Source organism: Octodon degus, unplaced genomic scaffold (genome assembly GCF_000260255.1).
Source record: "Octodon degus isolate 3935 unplaced genomic scaffold, OctDeg1.0 scaffold00040, whole genome shotgun sequence".
Lineage (NCBI taxonomy): Eukaryota > Metazoa > Chordata > Mammalia > Rodentia > Octodontidae > Octodon > Octodon degus.
Window position 1 is genome coordinate 3,148,509 of NW_004524616.1, and position 12,836 is coordinate 3,161,344.

The 12,836-nt window shown below is 38.2% G+C and overlaps 1 protein-coding gene across 1 annotated transcript; it reads right to left on the minus strand.

Annotated features, from left to right (window-relative positions):
* Positions 1-533: 533 nt before the first annotated feature.
* On the minus strand, positions 534-9,494 carry Spink1 (serine peptidase inhibitor, Kazal type 1). Its single transcript, XM_004631265.2, has 4 exons — positions 9,290-9,494; positions 7,360-7,388; positions 6,040-6,146; positions 534-657 (listed from the first exon to the last, which is right to left on the minus strand). Exons 1-4 carry the CDS (start codon positions 9,342-9,344, stop codon positions 612-614), a joined length of 237 nt encoding a protein of 78 aa, XP_004631322.1. The 5' UTR covers positions 9,345-9,494; the 3' UTR covers positions 534-611.
* Between the last annotated feature and the right edge of the window lie 3,342 nt (positions 9,495-12,836).

The following is a 12,836-nucleotide window of genomic DNA, read 5'->3' on the forward strand; positions in this document are numbered from 1 at the left end:
CTTGAGAAAGTACAGCTTTATCTGTTGGTTTGTTTGTTTCCTTAATAATTCAAATTCCCTTTGTGGTTCCTAATATAAAATTTCCATCTTAATATTAATAAAGCTATGGGAATAAGTTCTGTTCTAGCAGACAAAAAGCTATATGCCTAAGTACATAGTCTTGTGCCAGGCAAAACAGATGCACAGTTGAATCTCAAGGCAACTGAAAACAATTATTTGAATCAGTGAAATGTGTTGGGTAACATGTTTCTGGACTGAGGATTTTTCACCTGTTGCTTAAAATCATGCATAATGTTATGTGGGATTAGACGTGTTCATGTTCTACTTTGTCCTGCTTTTTTAGTATCTAGGATCACATATGCTGAGGCGAAGTCCTCCGAACATGAAGAAGATGGAAGAAAAGACAAGGTATTGGGAGGGAAACTGAAGTTACAGGGGTGGTGCATTGGCCAGTCTATCCTGATGCCTGTCCAAGTACCCGTCCCTGTATAATCATACATACACTTGAGGAAAAAAAATTGAGAAGAAACAAAGCGTATTCAGATGCTTTTATTCAATGATCAGGCCAGCCAACCTTCTGGTAACCTTAAGAGATTTTGGAACCTTGGTTCTCAGCAAGGCCCAGACTTTCTGATAAGGACAGCAGTCTGGCGCTTCCTGTAGAAGAAATTTGAAAAACATGGTCAACTTAAATTTTACTGGCCAAAAAGTAATGATTCATTCTCATTTTTCTGTGTTCCATTCATTTGTTCATTCATTTGCTTATTCATCAAATATCAGATTATCACTATGACATTTACTAGGGTTATAGGAGAAAAGGGAAAAAAATCTCTTCTTGCTGAGTTTATAGGTCTAATAGGAGGTGTTAAATGAAGCCCTGGAATTAATCTGAGGTCCTTTGTTGCATCATTTATTCCTGATTTTACTCTGCCAGCTAACAGGTTTCTATCTTAGTCATTCTGGGCTACTGCTGAGCCTTCAAATTGGTTGCCATTTCCACTTTGAAGACCATGGATCCAAAGTCTTTCAAAAGGAAATTCTGTGTCCACCTCAAGTGGTCCCTCTAGTTCTAAGCATCTTCTCTAGAAAACAAAATCCTCTCTGCTCTCCCCTTCCCACCTTTAAAGTTCTGTAAGCTAAATGTCCCTAAATCGTGCAAGGGTTTTTAATAAGACTGTATGCAGATCTTTCATCTTGTCTAACTATCCTTTCCTTGAAAATACTAGCTTACATACATTTGTCTATTTCTTTGTTCCTGGAGAATATCTGTCATACATTTTATGGACCTCATTGATTCATTTTTAAGTGGGCTTGGTTTTGTTGTCCCATAATCATTAAGTACTCATGCTACCAATTTCCAAATCAGTCACATAGTAGGCATAAACACCAAAGCAGACCATATGACTTTCACGTATTTTTCATAGCAATGTAGTTTACTGCAGTTCAGTATGTTCAATATCCATTTCTTGCTACTTGAAATTAAACTAAAACTTAAGTGATATTAAAAATTCAGTTTCCTAGTTTACCTATCACATTTAAGTGCTAATGGCTAGTGAGTTGTGGGGAGTGCATTATATAGCAGAGCTATAAAGCCTGCCTGTCATTACAGAAAGTTGTTAGACCTTGCTCATGTATAGAAAAGAGTTTGGCAATATACATGCCCCTAGAAGATGTATGAGAAACAGAAGTCTGAAAAACCCAGGAATCCTTATTAATAATTGCTTCCAGAGACAGTGATTGAAGAGATGACTGTTTGCATGTGAATGTTTAGTATTATCTGCTAATCTCAAAACCTGATAACTAGGGTAACAGCCTGGTTGTGGTTACTATGCAAAGTGCTTGAAAATTTTAATGAATGATATAAATGAAAGTGTGATAGTTCATGAAGAACTACAATGTATGCAAGACCTGTCTTATTTGTTTCCCAACCTAAGTTTTCTTACCTGAGAAATATGAGTACAGATGTACATTTTCTGGTAGTGTTCCTCCAAAATTTATATACGTTTGAAAGAATTAGAGAGACCAAGCTGAAACTGACAGGTTTCAAATGCCAAAGGCATAGGTAGGTGCCCTAGTCCTCTGGTCATACTGTCCTAGTGTTTCACTCTAAGTACTGGGCCATTTTATCCAGGTACATGAAAACTTTCCAAGTCTCAAAGCTTTTTTGTTGTTTTCTCCTCCTCTTGGAAAGAACTATGATGTTTGATGTTAACGTCAACAGTATAGGTCATGAGAAAATTAGCAAGTAGTTTCAGATTCCTTTTAAAAAGTCTTATTGTTGAAACAGATTCACCACAAAACAATATACCTAATGTCTGGGGCTTAAAACTTGAGATTGTCTCTTACCCTAGAGACTAATCTTTTACCATCCTTGCTAAACTCTGAGTATTTTCTGAGATGGTTTAAAACAATCTGAGAAGAAGATTTACGTTTAAGGAAGGGAATTCAAGCTGGGCAATAACAGAACTTGCAAAAGCGTTTGAACTCAAGTCAAGATCTTTCATTTCAGGTCAACCCCAGGATAACTAAACGTTTTCTAGGTCACTTGTGAAATATATTTGATTTGCTTTCATACTTTCACATGCTTATTGAACCTAGAATACTCTTTTTAGATGCTACCTAAAGCTAGAGCCTTGCTTATCATGTGTTCTTTCCCAAAACCATTCTTAACTCTTGACTCCTTTCTATTTCTTTCTACTCCTGAAGCACTTACCCCTTATTTGCTCACATTTGCTACAAGAAGTTATCTTACATGTGCTCATAACCTATTTTCTCTTACTTATAAGCAGGAAGGAAACGGACAACTAACATAAAGCTTGGCACATGGTAAGCAGATGTGTTGGGCAAAATAGTAAATGCGTGGCATGTTTGTTTCTCTGATTGCCTTGAGATTAATTATGTTCACTTACTTAGGGCCACTTTAGAAAATGGAAATTCATTGTTATAGAAGCACATTTTTGGTTATACAAATCTAAAAACTTTCTAAAAGGCTTAGGAAGACAAAAATCACCAGCCAGGCTTGGTGGCACACACTTTTAATCCCAATACCCTGGAAGGCTGAGGAAAGCTGATCACGAATTTGCTGATAGTACTTGGAACTTAATGTTTGAGAGGGACATCTTCACAAAACAAAATACCTAAGCTACACGTGTAGCTCAGTGCAAATCCCTAGGTTCAATACCAGGTATTGAAAAGAATCACTGTTATTATCAAGAACTGTATTTTTAAAGTAAAAATGGCATTTTATCACAGTAGCATTGTAGCATAATTTCAAGTCAAGGATTGTGATGCTTCCTGCCTTGACTTTGCTGCTCAGGATTATTTTTGCTATTCTCGGTGTCTTCAGATAAATTTTGGGAATGTTCTCTCTAGATCTGTGAGGTACGCTAATGGTATTTTGGTCAGTATTGTATTTAATCTGTATGACAATTTTTGGAGAAGGGACATTTTCACAATCACCATGGCACTGGAAGAAAGAGTCCCTAGGGTCAGTGGAACATGTCAAAAGATGCATAGATGCACACATCAACAAACACACTCAGCCACCTTATCTTTGACAAAAGGGACGAACATGTTCCCTGAAAGAAAGATAACCTCCTTCATAAATGATGCTGGAAAAACTGGCTCTCCACATGTCCAAGACTAAAACTAGAAGCATGTCTATCACCATGCACTAAAGTCAAAATGGATCAAAGACTTAAATATTAAAACAAGAGCACTAAATTTACTAGAAGAGAAAGTCTTGAACACAGAGGCATAGGCAGAGAGTTCATGGACAAGAAACAAACTGCACAGGAAATACTTCAAAGAATCAACAACTAGTATCTCATCTTATTGAACAATAATTACACATCAAAAGAAATCATCAATAGAGTAAAATAAACCACTCAAATTGGGATAAAATTGTATACAACTGTTCGAGACAAAGCACTTCTCTCAAGAATATATAAACAATCAAAAAAAAAAAATGAGACCGCCAAAATTCAAAGACCCAATCCATAAATGGACATGTGAGATGAATGCACACTTCTTAGATGAAGAAAGAAAAATGACAATAAATATATGAAAAAATGTTCAACATCATTAGTCATTTCAGAAATTCAAATTAGGATAGGGCTGAGATTCCATCTCACCCCAGAAAGGATGCTATCGTCAGGAAGTCAGCCAACAGGCTGAGGAGATAGCTTGGCAATCTAAGCACCTGCCTGGCAAGCGCAAGGACCCCAGTTTGATCCCTGGTGCTGCAAGCCATGCCACATCATGCCAGCCACCAACACTGGAAATGGTGGTGCATGCCTGTAATCCCAGCACTGGGGAGGCTGAGACAGGAGGATCACTATGAGTCTGAACTACGTAGAAAGACTCTGTACCAAATAAATAAATAAAAGATTAAAGAAATAAAACAAATAAGTCAACCAATAACAAATATTGGAGGTGCTGTTGGGAAATAAGAAAACTTCTCTCCAATGTTGGTGGGAGTGTACACTGGCACAAACACTATGGAAAATAGTATGAAGATTTTATGTAATCTGAAAACTAGGACTAGAGGTCCTATTCACCTAAGCTATTTCCTTTCAGGGTATTTTCCAGAAGAACTGAAACATCATTCCTCAGTGATATATGTGCACGCATGTTTATAACAATGCAATTTGTAATAGGTAAATCTTGCAAATAACTCAGATGCCATTAATTGAGGGATGGATACAAAAGATGTGGTATATTTTTACAATGGAGTATTACTCAGGTATAAAGAAAGATAAGCTCAACTCTTTTATAGGTAAATGGATGCAACTCGAGACCATACTCATAGGTGAAATAAATCAGATCTGCATGTGTAGACATTGCATTGTCACCCTAGTGTAAGACCCTGAAAGAGTAAATAAAATCTGAAAGGTACAATAAATATTGTGAAAAGAAAAGAAATTGCTCAAAAAGAAAGAATAGCTGGGATGAGGGAAAGGAAAAGAGAAAGAAAAAATATATATATATTTGGTAGCTAAGATAATTGTACTACTAATTTCTTTTCATTTATTTATTTATTAAATGCATTTAGTACAGGGTCTATAGAGTCTCGCTACACAGAAGAGACTCGTGGTCATCCTCCTGTTTTCAGCCTCCCAAGCACTGGGATTACAGGTGTGTGCCACTGTGCCCACTCTCAATTGCCATCTCAGAGTGCCACAGGGGCTGGGCCAGCACTGCAAGCCTGGGGATCAAACCCAGGTGCCCAAATCTGCCTCAGCAGGCGCTTTAATCTGCTGAGCTATCCGGCCGGTCCTGTACTACTAATTTCTCTTGGTTTATTGAAAGGAACAATGGATGCTTAATGTTTTTGATGAATTTTGCATGCTTATCTCTGGTAATCTGAACAACTAGTTTGAAGACAATATGCACTATAACATTATTGAATTCCTATCATAGCGTTTTTGTTTTTGTTTTTTTTTTAATTGTGGCTTTCTTATTATTGTTTACTCTCTTTAAAATTAAAAAGTAATGAAGGACCGGCTAAATGGCTCAGTGGATTAAAGAGCCTACATGCAGGCTCAGGCACCAGGGGTTTGATCCCCCAGGCCTGCAGTGCCGGCCCCGCTCCTGGGGCACGCTGAGTCGGCAATTGAGCCTGGGCATGGTGGCGCACCATGTAATCCCAGCTCTTGGGAGACTGTAAACAGGAGGATCACTATGAATCCAATCTAGTTGTGAGACCCTGAACACCCTGTAGACCCCTAAATAGATAAATGAATACATAACATTAAAAAGTAAAATAAAGTTAATGGCATTTAGTGCATATAGGCTTTCAAAAATCCAAACTACTATAAGATTCTGAGTTTTTATCATGTAAGTGATTTTACGTCGTATTTTCACATCATATATGCAAAAAGGAGAAAAAGGAAAGTTGTTTTTAGAAGATACAGATTCTTTCTTTCCCTCATAAGACTAATGCTATTGATACACTGATTAGGGTCTTAGAGAGATAAGACATAAATGTGTGATAGCAGCGCACTGAACCGTACTTCCAGATTTCAGGCTCCTGCTTACCTATTTTCAGCACACAGTACACACTCGTTGCTGTATGTAGTGCCATCGGTCCCACAGACAGGATCATACAGCTTGGGACATCCAGCCATGGCGTGATCACAGTTAGCCTAGAAACGGAATCAAAATAACATTTTCCCATCATTCCCTGTTCTTTGAGGTTATAGCAAAATCTCATGTGATTTTAACATCTCTGGGAAAGGACATGGGGAAAATGATATGGAGTGTTCCCAGAGAAAGTATGTAAGACTTGGCATCAGAAAAACATGAATTTAGGGAATGATGCCATTTACAAACTGTGTGACATGGGTAAGTCACTTTGTGTACAACACGGGAACAGTACTGCTGTTCTTCCACCCCTGCTATAGTGGCATTGTGAGAGTTGTGTGTAAGATAAAGGGACTGAAGTTCACGTTTACATTGCTGCAGGGGCTGGTGCCTTTCAAGCTGGCTGGTACTTGGGGCGCATTCTCCCTTACATGGTGTGGCTCAGGCACATTGTTCTCCACTCAGGCATGAAGAGGCATTTGGAGTCTTCCATTCTCAGAGTCTTTATATTCTGCATCTGCTACTCCAGCTAATAGCTAGTCGTCATCTAATTACTGGTGCAATCTCCCTGCCAGGTAGGCTTTGCTTCAATTATCCTTCATGGTTCAAAATAACTTATTCACTTGGGAGCACGTTCCCTCATCTCTCATGCTATATTAAGTTTCTAATGGTACTGGATCTTCATTGCACTGTTCATAAGAGTAAAAAACTTTCTGTATGAACTTTTGGTTTGTGCGCTGTCTCTTCCTTGATAAAGGAATAAGGAGACACTTTATCTTCAGATCTCCAAAGTTACTAACATTAACTTTTCAAATGTTAGATTTAATATATTTTTCTAGAGAGTGAAGTCAGTTTACTATTTTCTGATAATCACTGTAAGAGCCACATGTTGGTGATTAGTGGGCTCTTTGGCAGCATGATGAGATTGGAAATAAGGAGGACATGGGTTTGAGAAAGTTTTTCCCTCAGTACTCCTCCTACCAGCCAGTGCTAGTGTACACAAACTCACTAACACTCTCATTACCACCAACTTTTTTTTTTATCCCAAGCATTAGACAATAGGTTGCCCACGCATCAGTAGATCTGCCCTTCCACACAGGATATGAGGGCAGGGGAAATTGCTATTACTATCTGCACTTAGCAGCTTAAGCCTGCCTAGAGTACACACAGCTCATCCTGACTTCAGACTAAGCTGAAAGGTGATTGCGGAACTCACTTGTGTTGGATCAAACAGTTTCAATCTGAGAAATAAGAAAATGATACAATTTTCTTTACCTTTCTTCCAAGAGAAGCTGTAGTATTGCCTAGAAAACATAAATCAGATGTGTTAGGTTGGATCCTGAGTGGGAGAGGACAAATCTACCCCTATTCAAAATCTTTCTGCTTCCGTGGATGTCTATGGCTGCTCCGCTGGTCTCTCCCACTTCCCACCTCTTCTTATTTCTGTCCCCTTTCAGTGGGATCTGAGTGATTCTTGTCCACTCCCCCCATGCTAAAATCTTTTTTAAAATTAAGTGAAAGTTTGATGATAACCAAAGTATCTTTATTGGATATATCAAAGAAATGGATTCATCCTGTTGAAAATTGAAATCCTTACTCACTATATGAAATGCATCAGGCTCTGCCCAAGTATCTTCTGAAAGCTTGTTAACCTTCTCACAATCAGTCGCTAGATCTTTGACCTCACCATTAGTGGAGTAAAAGTATTTTGATCTCAACTGAAAGATGAAAGGATGGAGTGCTTGTGTGAATGGCTATGAAAGAGCTACCACTGGCAGCAACTACGTTTTCTGATGCAATTGCATGTAAATGCCCTTTTATGAGTAATGTTTGCAAGGGAGGTTTTGCCAGCTTACCATCAGTTTTCAAAGAGCTTTTTCCCACAGTTATAAGATACTGAATGACCGTAAGTCCAGTTTCAGTTCTTAAATTTACAAATAATCAAAGTAAACACAGCTGGTCTTGCTGCCGTTGTAGGGGAGCTGGTAACTGCATGAGCTGACTGAAGGGAAAGGAAATTGATCTGATAGCACCCAAAGGAGGAAACATTAGTGAGAATTAATTCAGATACCAGAAGTCTCTGAAGGCATGGAGATTGCCTGGAATAGTCAGAATCTGATGTTATTGTGTCACACTGGGTTTTAGAAACTAAATGATGGACTGGCCAAATAGCTTAGTGGACTAAAGTGCCTGCAAGCAGGCACTGGGGCCAGAGGTTCAATCCCCAGGTCTTTGTGCTGCCCCTGCCCCCTGGGGTGTGCTGAGATGGTGACTGAGGCTGGGTGCAGTGGCGGGCACCTGTAATCCCAGCATTTGAGAGGCTGTAAGCAGGAGAATCACTGAGTCCGATCTAGTAGTGAGACCCTGAACACCCTGTCGACCCTTCCCTAAAATAAAAAAAGAAACTAAATGACTCCAAAAATTGATTAGCAGGTTCTCACTACAAGCGTCTATTTGTATTAATTAATATTCATGGGAAGGGAAAGGGGACCTCTGTTTCCCTAAATATTTAGCAAGTACATAAATGGTATTCTCAGCAAGACACTGATTCAGCTCTCAATAATTTCAACTACATTGAAGATCAGGTTGAAACTATTAATCACTTCCAATGATAAAAAAAAAAACTGATCTAAATTCTGTGGTTCAGAATTGTTTCCCAACATTTAGGCCTTCCATCTATTCAAGTAGGAGGAAAATATCCTTTGGAACATTTTGGAAATCAAAACTGAAGACATTTTAGTCAGTTAAACTATTCCTCTTACACAGTTGCTGCTATGCCTTCAGTATCTGTGTTATGCAAATCTATGAAAATTTAAAATTTATACATAGGCTAGAAGCATTTACAGTATTAGGATGGCATTTAATTATAGCATATGTTCTGTGAAAGCAAACACTAGAATGGTATTTAAGAATGAGCTATCCCTACTTTCTTTTTTCTACCATATCCTTGACAAAGGATTGTCTTGATAGAAAACCTTCCTACCTGCAGAGACTTCTGACTAGAATCAGTTCTCTCAATTTATATCAGCACTTTATATCATAATTTTCATCTGTTGACTTTATTTTGTCTCATTGAGAGCAAAAGACAAAGACCAGGTAATCTCAGCTAACAGTAGACTGTGTTAAATTCCCAGAAGATAGCATGTTTTGCAAGCCAATGGGACAAAATATTTTGCTTAAATTTCAAAACTATGTAGACACTTACCAGACAAAATGAGCAAGGCCAAGGCGCTAAGAAGAAAGATGTTCATTATCTTCATGGCTGAAGTTCTGTGTCCAGAAGTCAGTTGAAAACTCCACTGAATATACTACTTCTCTTGTGAACCCCGGGACTGAAGAGCCATATAGTCAGACGGCAATAGAGGCTCCACCTGCTGTGCTGTGTCACAGGTTACCTTGGTTATTGATTGACTCACTATGTTGGTCTGGTCTCCAGGTTTGGAAAATGCTACCTGGGTAACAAAGATGAAAGGAGAGAGTGGGCCTCAGATCCTATCAGGAAAATTCCTGGTGGTTAACTTCCTCTTTGATTACAGGAGAGTCTTTCCCTTTTTGAGCCCCAATTTTCTCATCTGCAGGACGAATGCAAGGATCCCAGCTACTCTGTGGTGTGGATGTGCCCAAGTACCTCAGATGTCCAGGAACACAGTCTAGCAAGGGCACGCCAGGGCACACAGCGCTACTCTGCCAAGAGGAGGGATAAACTTGAGCCATTCATAGGAAAATGGATGTGCTCTGAGATCATGTTAAGTGAAATGAATCAGACACACAAGTTATATATTATGTGGTTTCTCTTATATGATAAACAGGAAATAAAAAAATAGAAAAATAGATAATGGGAAATAAAGAGACTTATTACAAAAGATAAAGGTCCCAAGGGATGGAAGGGGACAAGAGACAGGGGAGGAAAAGCCAACCCCAAAAATAATTACAATGTATGGTGTACATGTATAAACTTGTTGCAGGGAATGTAATCATTATTCCTTGTGAATATGTACTAATAAGAAATGATGGGGGATTGGGGAGGTAGCTCAGTGGAATAAGTGTTTGCATTGTAAGTACAGGGTCCTGAGTTTGATCCCTGATACCATAAAAAAAACCCATAAAAATTGAAAAAATATTTTTGTAAAACAAAAACAAAACACAATGAAAAAAGATTAGACATTTCACTCAAAGCCACATACTGAGTATGAGCTAAGAGGAAGTACTCTGTCTCCACTCTGTCTCACCCTTCCATACGCCTGCTGGGTGCAGGCATCCATGACCTTTGCTTCCAATGAGCTTCTCCTAGGTGTTTATCTAACGAATGTTCTTGGAAAATAAAGCTTTGTCTGGTGTAAAGAGGAGAATTTTTTTTATTAACATAATAAAAAAAGACTATTTCTAGGGCAAAACTCGTGGATTTATTGGCCTTCGAAAAAGATCTGGGAATTTTATAAACTTTGACCTCTTTTTCTTGTAACACTATGTATTCTCTGTGCATCTCCAGCTTGGCCTTCTTCATGCCATCCTGTGAAAACCAGAGTTGGAGAAACCAGAGTAAATGCTGACACTCTGGCAAGTGCTGTGGAATAATTAAATTATCCTTGTCTCTATCCGAGGGTCTGTGCCTTCAGCCAGACTGAAATGTGGCTGACTGACCCGTTAGCTCCTTTGGAGGTTAAAAGCTCAGATCCGAACCAGGCTTTGGCATCTGCTAAGGAATATGCTCTTTCTAGCAAATAAAAACACTATGCAATATAATAACCATTGTTAATTTCTTAACATCTTGTTTTGAAATTCTGTATCATGTTCATTGTTTTATTTTTCTTCCTATATTATTTTATCAATTTTGCATGCCTACATCTGGTAATCTGAGCAAATAGTTTGAAGATTACAATATAAAATATAACCATTGTTAATTTCCTATCATCTTGTCTGAAATTCTATATCTTTTTTTCTTTGTCATAAAAAAGAGAAAAAAATGACCATGCCCATATCTTCGTGGTTTTATGCATTCCAGTTAAGGGAGACAAACAACAAAAGTAATAAATGATTTCAAATTGTCACACTATGAAAAATGTTATGGAACAAAGAACACAAAAGGCCAGACTTTGGAGTAGTTTATGATAGAGAATTTAGAAAAGTTACTGTTAAGTGACATCCAAGCAGGAGGTGAGGAGTAGAGGGACACCTGGAGTGTGCATTCCTGAGAGAGAGGCACTTATGAAGAGGCTGTGGCAGAAAAAAGCATGAGATACGAAACTTCCAGGCAGCTATTCTGACTGTAGAAAAGAAACAGAAATGTAGGAGATGAGACAGAAAAGAACAAGGGCTTGATTCATGAAGGGCTTTACAGGGCCTCCTGAGGACTTTGTTTCTAACTATTGGAGAAACTGAGGATGGGGTTTCTCGACACCTTCCTTTAGACACCGTATAGGCATCTCAAATCTAGAGTGTTCCACAGCACTATTTTGATCGTTTGCCACCATCAGTGTTTTTGTCTTCATTTTCCACTTTGACTCTTTTCCCTCTTGCTGACTGATGAGGGCCAATCCAAATCCTAAGTGCTCACCTTGACGCTTCCCTTTCTCTCTTCAACGGGCCATTTTTACACCTCATTTGTTGTCAGGTTCTCTCTTGGATTTATGTCTAAGATGGCGCCGGATTAGCATTTCCTCCATCTCCTTAAATATTTTCCAACACCTTTAGTTTTTTGCTTAAATCTCTCTCCTTAGAACACTCAAGTGATCTTCATGAAATGCGATATGAGCACATCACTCTCAAGCTTTTCATCATTCCAAATCCCTAGGAAGAGTTTGATTTGGGTTCTGCATGACTTGACTCCTTTCTTTGCCTTGTTTTATCTCCTACCAACCTCCTTCTTGCCCAGTGAACCAAGATACACTGGCCTTTTCTTTGTCCTGTCTTAATAGAACAGAAAATAAGTTTTTTAACTTTTAAGACTTAAAAGATGTTTTCTCACATAGCTATTTGGTTTTCTTTATTTGTGGAGTCTTCCTTTACTTCCTTCTTCAGTTAAAATTATCCCTATTACTGTATGACTTCATGATACTGGTACTTCATAGCACTCAACATGATTTCAATTGTATAGTTATTCGTATGACTGTTGTGAAATATTTCAACATTGAAGGAACAAATACAACCATTTTGTTTACTATAGTACCTAGCAAGGTATCTGGAAAATACTGGATGCTGCATACATTTTTGCAATAAGCATAAATTCAGTAATAAAATATATACTCATTTTCTGAATGACCAAAGTTTGTGCCTAATTCATCTCCATGCTTTTTGTACCTCCCATGAGTACTCATTTATTGGTTCATTCAGCTTTTTATTTACTCAATTACTGTTATAATCCAAATAGTTGGTGAGTGTCCACTGTCTCAGCTTTCTCTCTCCTGAGTGCTAGGACAATTATTGAGTTAAATGACAAATATAAATTAGTGGAGTTTCTTTTTTCACCTCAAACCATGATTTACATGGTAAATTTCTTGCCAGTAGAAAACTTACCATTGCCATCATCGAGGAGAGTTTGTATTTGATGAAAATATTATTTTCTTTGGTCTCATACACAGCATGTTAGAACAAGTTGGCCGGGCTCTTGTTGAAGAAAGTTGTGAGATAATAGCAGATGCAGAAATGACATTCAGATTCAGGCCTGCTTGATACCAAAGTCTCAGGTCATTTTCCAAACAGTGGTTTGCAAACATTTGACTATAAACTTAAAGTAAAAACAAAACAAAACAAAA

Bases quoted from the DNA above. Each gene is read 5' to 3' on its own strand.
- Spink1 (XM_004631265.2), bottom strand. From the start codon at position 9,344: ATGAAGATAATGAACATCTTTCTTCTTAGCGCCTTGGCCTTGCTCATT. The intron at 6,147-7,359 runs GTAAAGAAAATT...TTCCGTTTCTAG, and splicing joins CAGCTTCTCTTGGAAGAAAG to GCTAACTGTGATCACGCCAT. The intron at 658-6,039 runs GTAAGCAGGAGC...TTTCTTCTACAG, and splicing joins GTACTGTGTGCTGAAAATAG to GAAGCGCCAGACTGCTGTCC.